A 13,683-nucleotide genomic window follows, 5' to 3' on the forward strand; every position below is an offset into this window, starting at 1 on the left:
GCATATTGATTACTTCTAGTATTATTTCAATTCCTTTTATATCTTTAAATTTATCAATGGTAATTTATCTGTTAAGGCTTTGTGATTTTTCTAGTGTATAATGTACTAAAATATTTCAGAGAGCTCTGAAATATTTCAGTAAAAATTTAGTTTTTTTACAATTTTTCGAAAATTTGACATTTGCCGATTTCTCAAATTTAGCCAAACCTTAACAAAGTTAGTGCTTTATGCCTAACTTATCTTTCCAACGCATTTTTATTACCAATTGCAATTCTAAATACAACTTATTTCGCAAAAATTTAAAACACCAGAAAAAATTATGCCAAAAATGATGCAAAGTTGATACAGTTTTTAAAAACAGATGAATATTTCACTTTATTTCTATTTTTTGCGAAATAGCTTGATACATAAGCATAATTAAAAAACAATATCAATGAAAAGTCAATAATTTATTCTTTACTGCACTTTTCAAACAGTTAAACTTTGATTTACTAATCACGAAAAATTACAACGAAATTAAACTAAGGGTACTGTGGAAACAATTAAACTGAACTGAATAAGCAAAATATTTTATTGTCATATGACATTTGTTGAATAACTCAAAATAGTGTTTATCAGTTTTAGATTTAAAATAGTCTATTCGTTGTCTAGTGTGTTGTTAAAAATTCTGAATCTTCAAGAGAAAATTGAAATCGTTTTAATATGCGGCAAAATACCGGTCACCGACAAGTAGCTGATATTTTGAATGCCAGACATCCTGCAAGAAATATTCATCAGTCAACAGTTAGTAGGATAATAGCTAAGTTTAAATCTACTGGCTCGGTTGAGAGTAATTTTAGAAAAGCACATCAGCCTTCTAGACATACTGAAGAAGTAGAATTTGAAATATGTTCGAATGTCGTAGAACATAAAAAAACAAGTATTCAAGATATTGCAGATAAAACAGATGTTAACCGAGAGAGTGTACGACGTATTTTACACAAAAATAAATTTACGCCTTATAAACCGAAATTTATCAATACATTAAAAGAAAGGGACTTCGATATGCGCTTGTATTTTTCTTTTTGGTTTCAAGGGGAAAAAGAAGAAAATTATCATTTTCCTTATCAAATTTTATGGACAGATGAAGCGACCTTCTCTTCAAATGGCGTTGTGAGCTCGCAAAACTGCAGGTGGTGGGCAAAAGAAAACCCACATTTCGTAATAGAATGTCGAGATCAATATTCGTTTAAGACGAATGTATGGTGTGACATATTAAACGATCAAATTATAGGACCATACTTTTTTAGACATAATTTGAATTCTGCGGACTATCTACACTTTGTGAATAACGAACTATCTGATGTTTTGGATAATATGCCCCTTCAAGTAAAAAATGTTGTGTGGTATCAGTGTGATGGTGCACCTATTCATACTACAAGGGTGGTTAAAGAGCGTCTTTTGGAAATATTTAGGGGCAAAGTAATCAGTCGCAATATGGAACACTTTTGGCCGCCTAGATCTCCTGATATAACCCCACTAGATTTCTTCTTGTGGGGTTACTCAAAACAAAAGGTGTATAAGCGAAGACCTTTTTGAGATATAAACCATTTAGAGGCAGTTATTCGAGAATGTGTTGTAAGCACGAAACCCCGTAGTATAAAGGATGCAGTTAAAGATGTTTTAAAAAGGACAATTGATTGCATTGAACGTGGTGGAAGGCACACCGAAATGTAACTTTTTATTTTGTATTTCTATTGGTATTTACATAGGCATACGTTTCGATTTGATTTAGTGCTCTTAATTTAAATTATAACTTTATTTTAACAGATGTTTGTTAGGCAACAAAATCTAAATTGATTTCTGAAGTAATTTTGTTCATTCATACCTCATAAAAGATATTTAGTAAATGTGAAATTACTTTCGTATAATTCCTTCCCTTAGTTTAATTGCGTTGTAATTTTTCGTAATTAGTAAATCAAAGTTTTATTTGAAAAATGCAGTAAAGAATAAATTATTGACTTTTCATTGATATTGTTTTTTAATTATGCTTATGTATCAAGCTATTTCGCAAAAAGTAGAAATAAAGTGAAATATTTATCTGTTTTTGAAAACTGTATCAACTTTGCATCATTTTTGGCATAATTTTTTCTGGTGTTTTAAATTTTTGCGAAATAAGTTGTATTTAGAATTGCAGTTGGTAATAAAAATGCGTTGGAAAGATAAGTTAGGCATAAAGCACTAACTTTGTTGAGGTTTGGCTAAATTTGAGAAATCGGCAAATGTCAAATTTTCGAAAAACTGTAAAAAAACTAAATTTGTACTAGAGAGCTAAAAATTGGTATATGGGTAAAAAATGAAAAAACAATCATCTTTTCTCTCTACCGATTTTCGAAATTTCGAGCAATTACTGCTTTTCTGAACATTTTTTGGAAAAAATGTCAAATTTGACAGGGAATAAAAATCACTTGATCGGTCATATGCATGTCATTTGGCATCATTTTAAAAGCACAACCTAATGGAGATATCAAAAGTTGCTTGAAGAGATGAACAAAAAAAAATCCCATTTGATGCGGACTTTATGTGTGACACTGTATAGTATTTTTCTGAAAACTCATAATTCTAATAAATTTTTTAAAATATCTCTTTTATCGTCCATTGACAGAAAAAAAAACGTAAATTTCATTTTCAGATTGACACGTTCAGTATTTCTACTGTTACATATTACCTACTTAGACTTTTTATTCATCAGTACTTTGTACTGATGCTCTGTCTTTTTAGACAGAGCATCAGTACAAAGTTTATACTTCACCACTACTATATTGTGAGTTATTTAAGAAGCAAAAATGAAAACATGTTTGTGGCTCTTTTATGCTTTTAATATACCTGAAATTCAAACTTTAATTCAATTATTTTTTCCAGTTTCAGTGGATTTTGGTCCCGCCAGGGTGAGGACCCAACACCCTGGATATTCGGCAGGGTAGACGAAGCGTTATTCTCACCACGCAAAGAATTCGACAAATTTCATTCATCCAGAGCAAACGTTGTATATTTTCAAGAAATTATCGGCACCACCGGTATAATGCAAGACGAAGATTTACGCAAAGTTCTCGAAGAAAAAGCTAAGCGGCACCGCGATTATTACGAATCTTTACTAGGAAACGATAAATCGAAACACGTTACTTCTGCTACCGATCAAGAGATGGCGAATACTGTTACGCAGCGTGATGACATTACAAGCGATGGCGATGGTGTGAATTCTTCTGTTACCGATGATGAATCTAAGACAGGTAGTCAAGGGTCGCTTGAACGAAAATATAGGCAAAGACGACGGGGTGTCTATGAACTGACAGGCACCGTGGATGATTCTTTCACACGATTCCAAAGTGTGAAGCAACTTCGAGAAAATTACATGGCGATGCTGGAAAAGACGTACAAACAGTTATCAGTAGATGATAAGCAAACCGATTCCGTGGAAAAAGAAAAATCAGAACTGCTCGTACCACCTTCTAGTGGGTACTGCAGCTCGTCGGCTTCTGGAGCTAGTGATGACGAAAGGGAGAAAAATTGGGTTCAGAAAAAAATACCTGTAAGAAGGAGTGCAAGTTCGGATTCAGCTGTGCACAGTGATGAAGAGGGACCTATTGTTTTCAACTGGGGTGACAAAAAGGAAGAAGACGTGAGTATTGAAGGTGAGTTATTCTATCTTCTATAATTTTTTTCCACAGCAATACGGTTGCTGTGAAGTTTATGAAAGAGTATGGTCACATTTTTTTGAAACGTTTAAAGTTCAAAAAAGTGTTCTGAATGTTTATTTGCTACTTGATATTAAATACTCGGTAGTTTTATCAGTATATTTTTTTGTCCGTCCAACATTTGGAAATCAATTGCTTAATCGATTGATTAAAATAAAGTATGAGTATACTGACGACGTCATAGTGATGATAACCAGGGACTGGTACAAACCTGAATTCACTGAAATAGGTACATTCCAAGTAAAAACTGCGATATGCGCAATGCCATGCAACATTCTGTTTTTTAGTTCCGAATCTTCTGTTGGCAAATTTGATAATAATAGATACCAACACTATTGTTATTCATTAGTATGAATAATTTAGATCTGAATAATTTAGTATTATACCGAAAATTTCAACTTTATTCGTAAATCTCGCAATATGAAAGTTTCAATTTAATCCCGAAAGTTGTCTTCAGACAATGTCCCTTTTCTCTTTGTAAAGTTTTGTGACTCGTGTTAAATAAATCTCTCACTGAAGAAGTTTTTTCAGTGTGTTGGAAAAGTGTATTTTTGAAACCAATCCACAAATCTAGTGACACATCAGAATTGATCAATCACGGTTACTTTCATGATATACAAAATAATTTTGCTGCTTCAGAACAAAGAAATATTACAAGTTTCCAAAAAACACTGAAATCTTATGAGCTCACTCTCTTGCACCCGTGCTAGTAAAATAGGTATTTATTTAATTGAAGTGTACACGTGATTTTGCTCTAGGGAATAGTACCTAATACTGATAATAACCAATATGCCAACAATGCAGGCAGAGGCTTACAGTGAAACATATCTTGCTAAATTGTGTCCAATATGATGAAGCTAGACAACGATTTGAAATACCAAATTCTATGAAGGAATGTTTGAAAGATCATAATAAAAGTCTGGATAGAATTATAAAATTTATGAATGCTATTGGGCTATACTCAAAAATTTGAACAAGAAAGCAAATGATAAACAAACTAATAGTAGAAGGCCAATTACCTCGTAGTCGACGCCTTTAAACCACAAAAAAATAATGATAATAATAATGACATTTATTCGTGGTGAAAAGAAAAGCGATACAGATATATCAGATCTGGGTATGAAAATGAATAAACATAACAATATCCACAATAGTATTATACATACTAATTTGTGGAATCACAATACAGACAAACATGAATAAATAGGAATGAAACTAAGTGTAAAATAAATGTACACCAAATAAAATTATACTTTATTAAATTATATTGTTGTAAATCATGCCCTGAAAAGAATAACGCTGGCCGCCACTGGTAGCCATAGACCAATTGTGACGTAGCCAACAGCGCGCGCATGTACGATGTTCGCTGCCGCTCTAGATGTAGCGAGAATAATGCTACCGACTTCGATGGAATTCCGGCGAATTTTCTACGGCGTACTATTACGGTATTTAAACGCTAGCCTCGAGCATATCGAGACATTCAAGTGGAAGTTACAGTGCGGTACGCGAAGTGTACTAGTAAGGCGATACACATTCGAATAATAGTTGAAGTGTTTGTTGTATTTTAAGTGAAATAAAGTTGAGATGATTATTGCTCAGTGTAGTCAATTATTGGTCTACTCACGCGGAAAAACGTAACAATATCATACAGTATAAAGGAATATGAGTATACATACATTCATTTCAATAACTGTATAGATGTTATAGCTAATAAATAATGAGTCTATTTATAGGCTATTATTAATCATTTTAATCTGTGAAATGGACAATATATTTGGACAGTAGTTCAACTTTCGATCAGTTTTTGAATATCCATTCTTTCATTTTTCTCAACAAATGTTATTAATGGTTTTTTGAAAAGTTTCTGAGAAGTTTCATGCGTAATTTTTTTGGGTAAATAGTTGAATAGTATGGGAGCTAGATACCAGTAAATCCTCTGTCCTATAGATTTGGAAACCAGTGGTATACAATGGTGGTGCATATGAATTGTTTGGAGTGTTCGGTTTTGTTTTTGTATAGTTGGCATCCTATTTGAACGAAGTATAATTGTCTGATATCTAAAATTTGTGTTTCTATATACTGCAAATTACTAGCATATCTTGCAGGTTTGTTGAGCAATATTCGAAGAAATCGTCTTTGAGAGACTTCAAGAGCATATATATGAGTTTTTGATCTGAGCTGGTCGCTCAAAATTGGTAACTTCTTTATCTGCATTTTGAAGATACCTATATTTTTCATGTTTCATAGAAAAATTGTATGCAGGAAACGCCTAAATTGTTGATACCTCTTAAAGTGATTTCAATATAAAATGAATTTCAACTTGAGATAATTCTAAATTGGAAATTTATTCAACAATTTTATTTTTAAGAATTGATATTTTGTATTTGCAAAATTTATCAATAATAACAACTTCCAAGGTCTTCCATTTTTCATTTCCACCTTATCTATTCAGTTGAATTCATGGTCAAGATCAATGACAGCAAAGTCAAAATGAAGAAACGAGAGATAAGGCTTTGCATGTCTACATTATTCAAAATCATCCTATTCAATAAGCTTGCAGAAAAGATTGACGGATCATATCATTCGACTCGGTGTCATCATTGACCATAGATAATAAAACGTGAACTGTACAAGATATCCACAGGGTTACTTTTTTAGAATGTTTTCTGGGAACTCGATTGACGCAAATGGAATATTTTTATGAAACCACAGCGCAGGTGGTGTCAAGTCATGCGTTGAAATATACAAGGAGTTCCAGAATATAATTTTTTTTCACGATCATAAATTCGTCAAGTACTTCAGAAGTGTATACTTGGTTTTGGACGAGAATATGCTTCGTGAAAATTCTCATGATTCTGATTTAGATACATTAAACATTCCTGCCTTCTGTAAAATCGATATTGTTACTGCTTATTGCTTATTGCAATAAAGGCCTGTATCGACGTTCTCTCTATACCTCTAATAGGCATATTCCACTCAATTTCAACAAGTTGTGCCTTCCCTGAGCGGTGGAAAATGGCTCGAATTTGTCCTATATTGAAAAAAGGCGACTTCACAAACTACAGGGCAATTTCAATTTTATGTAACTTTTCTAAACTCTTCGAGACATATGTGCAATATGTGTCCCATATTCAAAAAGTTATTTCTCCTACTCAGCATAGTTTCGTACCTACAACAAAGATCTTGTACGACAAATATTGCATGTTTAAGTCAATATCTATCTACGTACCTGGACAAGCAAAAACAAGTCAATGTTGTTCATTTAGAGTTTCAAAAAGCCTTCGATCAAATAGACAATTATGTTCTAAGCAAATTGGCAAAATTGGGACTCTCTAACCACTGCTTACTCTAATTGAATCATATTTAGTTAACAGAAAACAATTCATCTAATATGAATCTTTCAAATCGGCTCAGTACGTAGTACCACAAGGGTCTAATCTTGGACCGCTTTTATTTTTAATTTTTATTAATGATTTGGCAACTTTTTTGAATATTCATAGCCTACTATTTACAGACGACCTTAAACTATATTATAAAATCGACGACATTAAAGACTGCCAATGTGTACAACATGAATTAGATGTAATCAAACTTTGGTGTCATGATATTCGTCTACAACTGAACGTATCCAAATGTAAAATAATATAATTTACAACAAATAAGCGAACTTTAATGTACGATTATTCAATCAACAATACTACAATCAACCAATCAACCGCGTACACGAAATAAAAGATCTTGGTATAACATACGAGAGTAAATTAACATTTACAACACATATAAGAAATATGACTGCTGATGCAAATAGGATGCTTGGATTCATTCATAGGAATGGCAAAAACTTCAAAGGAATTGCCACCTTAAAATTGCTATATTTTGCGTATGCCATATCTAAGTTAGAGTATGACTCTGTGTTATGGAATCCAGTTTACCACTACCAAAAAACATCAATTGAGAGCGCGGAGAGGAAGTTCCTAAAATACTTATATCTAAAAGTTGATGGACAATACCCCACGAGAGGCATCGATCATAACATTGTTGACACGATTTGATATGAAATCTGTGGAAAATAGGAGAGTTATCCTTGGTATAAAATTCCTGCATAAATAACTCAACAACAATATTGACAGTACAGTTCCTTTACCGGTGCAGCGATATTACTGTCATTGCGCGGCTTCTTCAACCTTCTTGGGGTTCTTTCTGTGGAGGTGCACAAGTGAGGGAGCTTTCCTGCAGGAGCAGTCGGTTCCTTGCCTTCATTCAAGGCGGAGCTCTTGGTGGCCGCCGCAGGAAGTGCCCTTGCTGTTGGAGGTGGAGTGGTGGACGCCTCCTTTGTTCTCTTTCTCCTTTTGGCCTTGGCGCTGCAAATGCACTTACGCCTTGGGGATCGTTTGTAACGACATATCACCCTGCCGCCATTCAGCTGTCGGCACGATTCCTTACACCTTAGCTTGGTTAGACTGGTCCACGGTGGCATGTTTAGCAAAGGCTTTTGGGTGTTTTAGTTCCCCTCACCCTACTTATTTCTGCCACTGACCAGGAGTCCGGCGACCTCGTCCGTAAGGCCACACTGTCTTCCCGGACAGGGCCTCCAGTCCCCTGGCCGTTCCTCTATCCGCCACCTGGGGACGCGCCCAACCCACGGATATTCAATATGTAATCGAGCACATAAACGTCTGACAGTTACTAACAGATATCAACAACTCATTCATTGTTCCTGTTATAGAAACCAAGCAAAGCTGCACATTGTTTCCGTAGTCCCCGCATCATCCTTTGAGATGGGCCATTGCACATTTGTCTATTCCGAGTGTAATACCGATAGCACCGATTTATTATTATTGTCATTTTTATTACACAAAGAATCAGTGAACTCTTTTTCAGCATACTATAAGAATGATTCTCTTTTCACCATTTTCGATTTTTATTTCAGTTTTTCGAAGGAGTCCCTACAGCCCACGATCGTCCATCGACCATTCCAATGTGCCCAGCAGGATGATCATCCCAGCTCAGTTTGTACCTCTACCCATCAATAGGAAGTTCAGTGTGGATTGTGTGAGTGTCGTGCATTCAGACGATGTTAGTGACAGTCGGAGACAAAGTTGTTTCAGTGAAGGTGATGAACAACCCCGGTATCGGTTTTGGAGAACCCCCTCCATCGTTGTAAGTGACTATTCGGACGACATCTTGGGCCTCACCTTAGAGGATATTGAATATATTCGCAGTAAGAGGAATTCTATTTCTCCGGATTCAAGTTTACACAGTTCCTGCAGTAATTTGAACTATTGTGGTTCTTCCATTAGCGGACTTGAAGGGGATTTTGTTTTGAGCAAGCCTTACAGAAAATCTTCGAATTGTTCGACTTGTTCTACTTTGAGCGACGAGGATGAAACAGGCCAGGAAGTGAATTTGCATCCACTGAGAAAAGAGGTGAGTTTATTTTGATGATCCATGAAAATAATTACACAGTTTTCACAATATTTCAATTTCTAGACCCGTTTCGCTAATACACTAGCTTGCTCGGTAGAAATTGATATTAATTACATTTGAAGCACTGTTTGGAACCTTTGGTGTAGTAATTAATATTACTGGAGTTCTTTCCCGACACCAAACCGTTATTTTCAACATCTCGACACGTGTTTCAATCACCAAGTGATGATCATCTTCCTCTTGAAGATGATCCCTTCAAGTGATCATCTTCCTCTTGAAGATGATCCCTTGGTGATTGAAACACGCGTGGGTGTGTTAAAAATAACGGTTTGGTGTTGGGGAAGAACTCCAGTAAGATTCATCAATATTATACACTGGGAAACAGTTTTTAAATACAACAATAATAGGTATCCAACTTGAGTGGTTATTAGTGAACGCGATCTCAGGTAGAATTTGTACACCAATTGCACTTTTAGTACTTGTACAACAGGTGAATTTCGAATATGAATAAACTTCTTGGTATTATGAAAAAAGATTGAACAATGGTGAGTGGTCCACCTTCTGTAGGTTGTTCATTACGGAACCCGAACGTTTACTCTTATTCATTCCCAGCAACTTCAGCAGGTTCCACTACTGTCTCTTAGCTTCTACATGGAGTATGTCGTACATAGTATTGAAATCGTGATTAGTCTTCTCCAGCTCAGAACTTCTTTTATGTCCTTAAATTCTCATTTTAACATTTATTTGAAGTCCTTCTTCCTACAAACACTTTTGGGCATGATCCACATGGTAGTTTGTAGACACCTGATTTATTATCTTCGTCTATTTGTAACTTGTTCTTATAGGTCTACCCAAAGAGTTACCAGTCTTATATGTTATGATAATATTTTGTTCATTTAGTGTGAGTGCATATCTTTACTGGCAGCAGAAGGTTGTATCTATCTCTGGTATGTGTACAGTAGGGAGGGTGAGTGTGACCCATTGTACATCCTTCCGAGGAGTTGTTCTCCCAGGTCATCGTCCATCCTGTCCTTTCCAGGAAGGAGAACAGGTCACTATTAGGAAACATCTCCTTTACATTGGCAGGTGTAGGCCAAGACTCGACGAACACACATTCTCTTTGGCAACCTTGAGGTGTCTCACGGTGGCCTCCGCGAAGATTTTGGAAGGTGCAGCGACATTACTGTTGTTGCGGGCTTCTTCAACCTTCTTGGGGTTCCTTCCGTGGAGGTGCACGGGTGAGGGAGCTTTCCTGCAGGGGCAGCCGGTTCTTTGCCTTTGTTCAAGGCGGAGCTCTTGGCGCCCGCCGTAGGAAGTGCCCTTGCTTTTGGAGGTGGAGTGGGGGAGGAGGAGGGCGCACTTATAGTTGCTGCCCACTCTCGCCCCTTTCGCTCTCTTTCTCCTTTTGGCATCGTCACCGCAAATTCGCTTACGCCTTGGCCTTTATATTACATCACGAGGTGATCTGATATGTACAGCCTCATTCCAAGCGGTAGATTGGTGTGGACATTTCTGTTCATCCCTAGCTACCGCCATAGATTGAGGTGGACACTTCTTTTCAGCCTCGGGATTGGTTTTTGTTTTTGTTGTTTCTGTTTCTGTGTTTGTTTTATTCATATGTGTTCCCACGAGTAGCAAGAAAAGGGTTGGTCACCTCTGGCAGAGCCTTGCATTACCAGAGGTAATGAGGTTTCGCCCAGTTCCCCAAGAGATTCGTTCGTGACCGCATATAACCCTGCGGCCATTCAGCTGTCGGCACTATTCCTTACACCTTACTTTGGGTAGGCTGGTCCACGGTGGCATGTTTTACAAAGGCTTTGGGGGAGTTTCAGTTCCCGTCACCCTACCTATTTCTGCCACTGACCAGGAGTCCGGCGACCCCGTTCGTAAGGCCACATTGGCTTCCCGCACAGGGCCTCCAGTCTCCTGGCCGTTCCCCTGCCCGCCACCTGGGAACGCGCCCCATAGGAAGCCCAACCCACGGGCAGGAGGTTGCATATTTTAATGAGGATCTGGAAGTGATTTCAAATTGGGGTGAAACTGAGCAGATTCATTTCAATGTCATAAACCCAGGCATCGGTTTTTTCCAAAAAGATGAATGTATCCGAACCGGACATAATAATGTCATGAGAGACAAATCCATTTTGTGCTTCGATAAGTTTGTGGGGGGTTAAAATGGACACTAATATGTCTTGGTACAATCATGTCGCTGCAATTGCAAAAGCTGCTTCTCAAAAGCCTGGAACATCGCAGAATGGTTGGAGATTTGCCTCTTTTCTATAAATACTTTCATGGAAGGTGTTCAAGTGACTTGGCACGTTTGATTCCACCAAGAGTGGTACATATCAGAAATACGCGACGGACTGTGGCTGTTCATCGTTTTGAGGTTTAACTCAATACACCTTGAACTGAACTGTTTGAAAACTCCTTCATGTGGAGAACTGTGGGTTTCTGGAATAAACTTCCTGAGAAGGTTTTTCCGAATGAACCTAATATCCAGCGACAGCGCATAGGCACCTCTCTTACAGCGCTTCAAGGATTTTTCTGTAGTGTTTGTGTTCTGTTCTTGAAACAATCTGATGTTTATTCAATAGATGTGAGTGTCTTGAAGGTGTGGGGGTATACTTGGTTAGTAGCTTGTGGAACGTATTTATGAATAATGTTCTAGATTCTATAAAAAACAACAAAATACCTCAATGAATTTTTTGCTCTTCTGTAAAATATACCCCAAAGAAAAAAACAATAATACAAACTCTTCTAGTTATTATGGGTTTTTCTTCATAGTTCAATTTGTCATCATTATACGCATCTTTCATTCCATTTAACGGACTCTCTATTCTTCACCGTTTGCCGAAAGATTAGTGTGCATAACAAATGGACGAATTATCTTTTCTATGAATACACCAGATCGTGCTGATATTCGTTAATTTGTCACTCTTCAAATTGAATTACTGCGTGTTCGGTCCTGTTACCTCGACATTGAGTTAGCACAACCTTGCTGAGCAATTTTGCTCAAAATCCAAGATTATCATCCATATTTTGTACGATCGATTCAACCTGCAACGGTAATCTCTGGACGGTTTCAACATTTTTTTCAAATCTGGGACCAAGTAAATTTATTTAATGAAAATATACGACAGTGTTGCAAGACCGACGTAAAAAGCTAATAATACCAGGAGGAACTCCAACAAGAGATGTAACTGCGGTTCCATTGTTCTTCATTTTGTTAGGATTAACTGATGATCCAAAACAAAAAGACCATTATTTTTGTCATTTACTTTTTTACTATTTTTCAAGTTAGTTTTTTGTACAAATATTTTCGTGCTATTTTCTCTATTTCTTGAACCGATACCTGTCTGTTTAAAATCTGTTTTTCCGTTAATCAGCTGTCGCCCCCATACGAACGACAACTCTCAGAAGTTGAGAAACTTGTGCGAGCTGAGGACTAACGAGGTCTTACCTTTTAACGTGTGATTCCTAACACCTGATTCGGAAAACTGAGTGTAGGTATCCGGAAAACTGTAGATGAAAAATTAATAATTCAGCTTAATGAATTACCAAAATATGTTTCCAGTTTCTAGTTTGATGTGTTGTTCAAGCGTTTTTTTATGTTTGAAAGTGGTTGACAATGTTTCATGACGAATTTAACTAGTTCGGACTTCCATTGTTTACTATGATTATAATTTGATAAGAAATCTATCGAAGAACAAATAAAATCAGAATCAAAATAGAAAAAAATAAAAATAAGCAAAAAAATAGGAATTTACTCACCGCTTTACTGGCTTAGCGGTAGTTGACCCTTTTTCCCGCTTGATGAAAGGATTCTATATATTGCGTATGTCTATGCTAGCTTGGCTGAATGCGTCGTTGTTCAACATATATGCTGCTTCTCTGAACTTCCTCTTAAACCAGTGTTGCTTCCTTTGGATGATCTCAGCTTGGGACCACGTGATGTTATGTTTGTGATATCAAACATGCTCTGCTGGTTTCTCCTCGCTATGAGTTTCTCTTGTGCTCGGCAATGGGACTTTCAACGGCCTCATTGTTTCACCGATAAATGATTTGCCGTACGCACTGCTAATTGCAGTTCTTGGAATCGCAGGTCGGGTTTGGTGGCCTCTTTTTTGTGAGGCTGCTACGGATGATGATTCCGGATCTGAAACGGGTTCTGATGTACTTGGACCCAATTCTTCTTATCCTTTCCGATAATCCTCTGATGTAGGGAAAGGCAAGCACTCTTTGTGATGGCTTCTCTTCCTTGCGAGGCTCTTGCTGTCTTCTAGCTGAAGTCTGTTCCACCATCACTTTGGAGTAACTATTTCGTTGAAGATCTTTTCTGATGATGCCTAGTTCCTTCTCGTTACAGAGTCCGAAAGCACGATCCACTAGAGCAGGAGTCTCCAAACTACGGCCCGCGGGCCAAATCCAAGTTGATAAGTTGAAGAAGAAAACACAGAATGATAATTACTCGGTTTTATTTACTTGCAAGGTAAAACTTAACGACAGAAATGATGAGAAAGAA

At 36.9% G+C, this 13,683-nt stretch overlaps 1 protein-coding gene across 3 annotated transcripts in view; it reads left to right on the top strand.

The window, feature by feature from the left end:
* IP3K2 (Inositol 1,4,5-triphosphate kinase 2) overlaps positions 1-13,683 on the top strand; it is a 233,927-nt gene that overhangs the window by 42,984 nt on the left and 177,260 nt on the right. For all 3 annotated transcript variants that reach the window (XM_074183204.1, XM_074183203.1, XM_074183205.1), the window contains 2 exons: positions 2,902-3,671; positions 8,665-9,161. In XM_074183204.1, coding sequence (XP_074039305.1) covers positions 2,902-3,671; positions 8,665-9,161 — 1,267 coding nt within the window. The remainder of the gene's footprint in view (positions 1-2,901; positions 3,672-8,664; positions 9,162-13,683) is intronic.

The sequence above is a fragment of the Leptinotarsa decemlineata genome, unplaced genomic scaffold (assembly GCF_025532065.1).
Source record: "Leptinotarsa decemlineata unplaced genomic scaffold, Ldec_3_MD MMD2_tig00026336_RagTag_RagTag, whole genome shotgun sequence".
Taxonomy (NCBI): domain Eukaryota; kingdom Metazoa; phylum Arthropoda; class Insecta; order Coleoptera; family Chrysomelidae; genus Leptinotarsa; species Leptinotarsa decemlineata.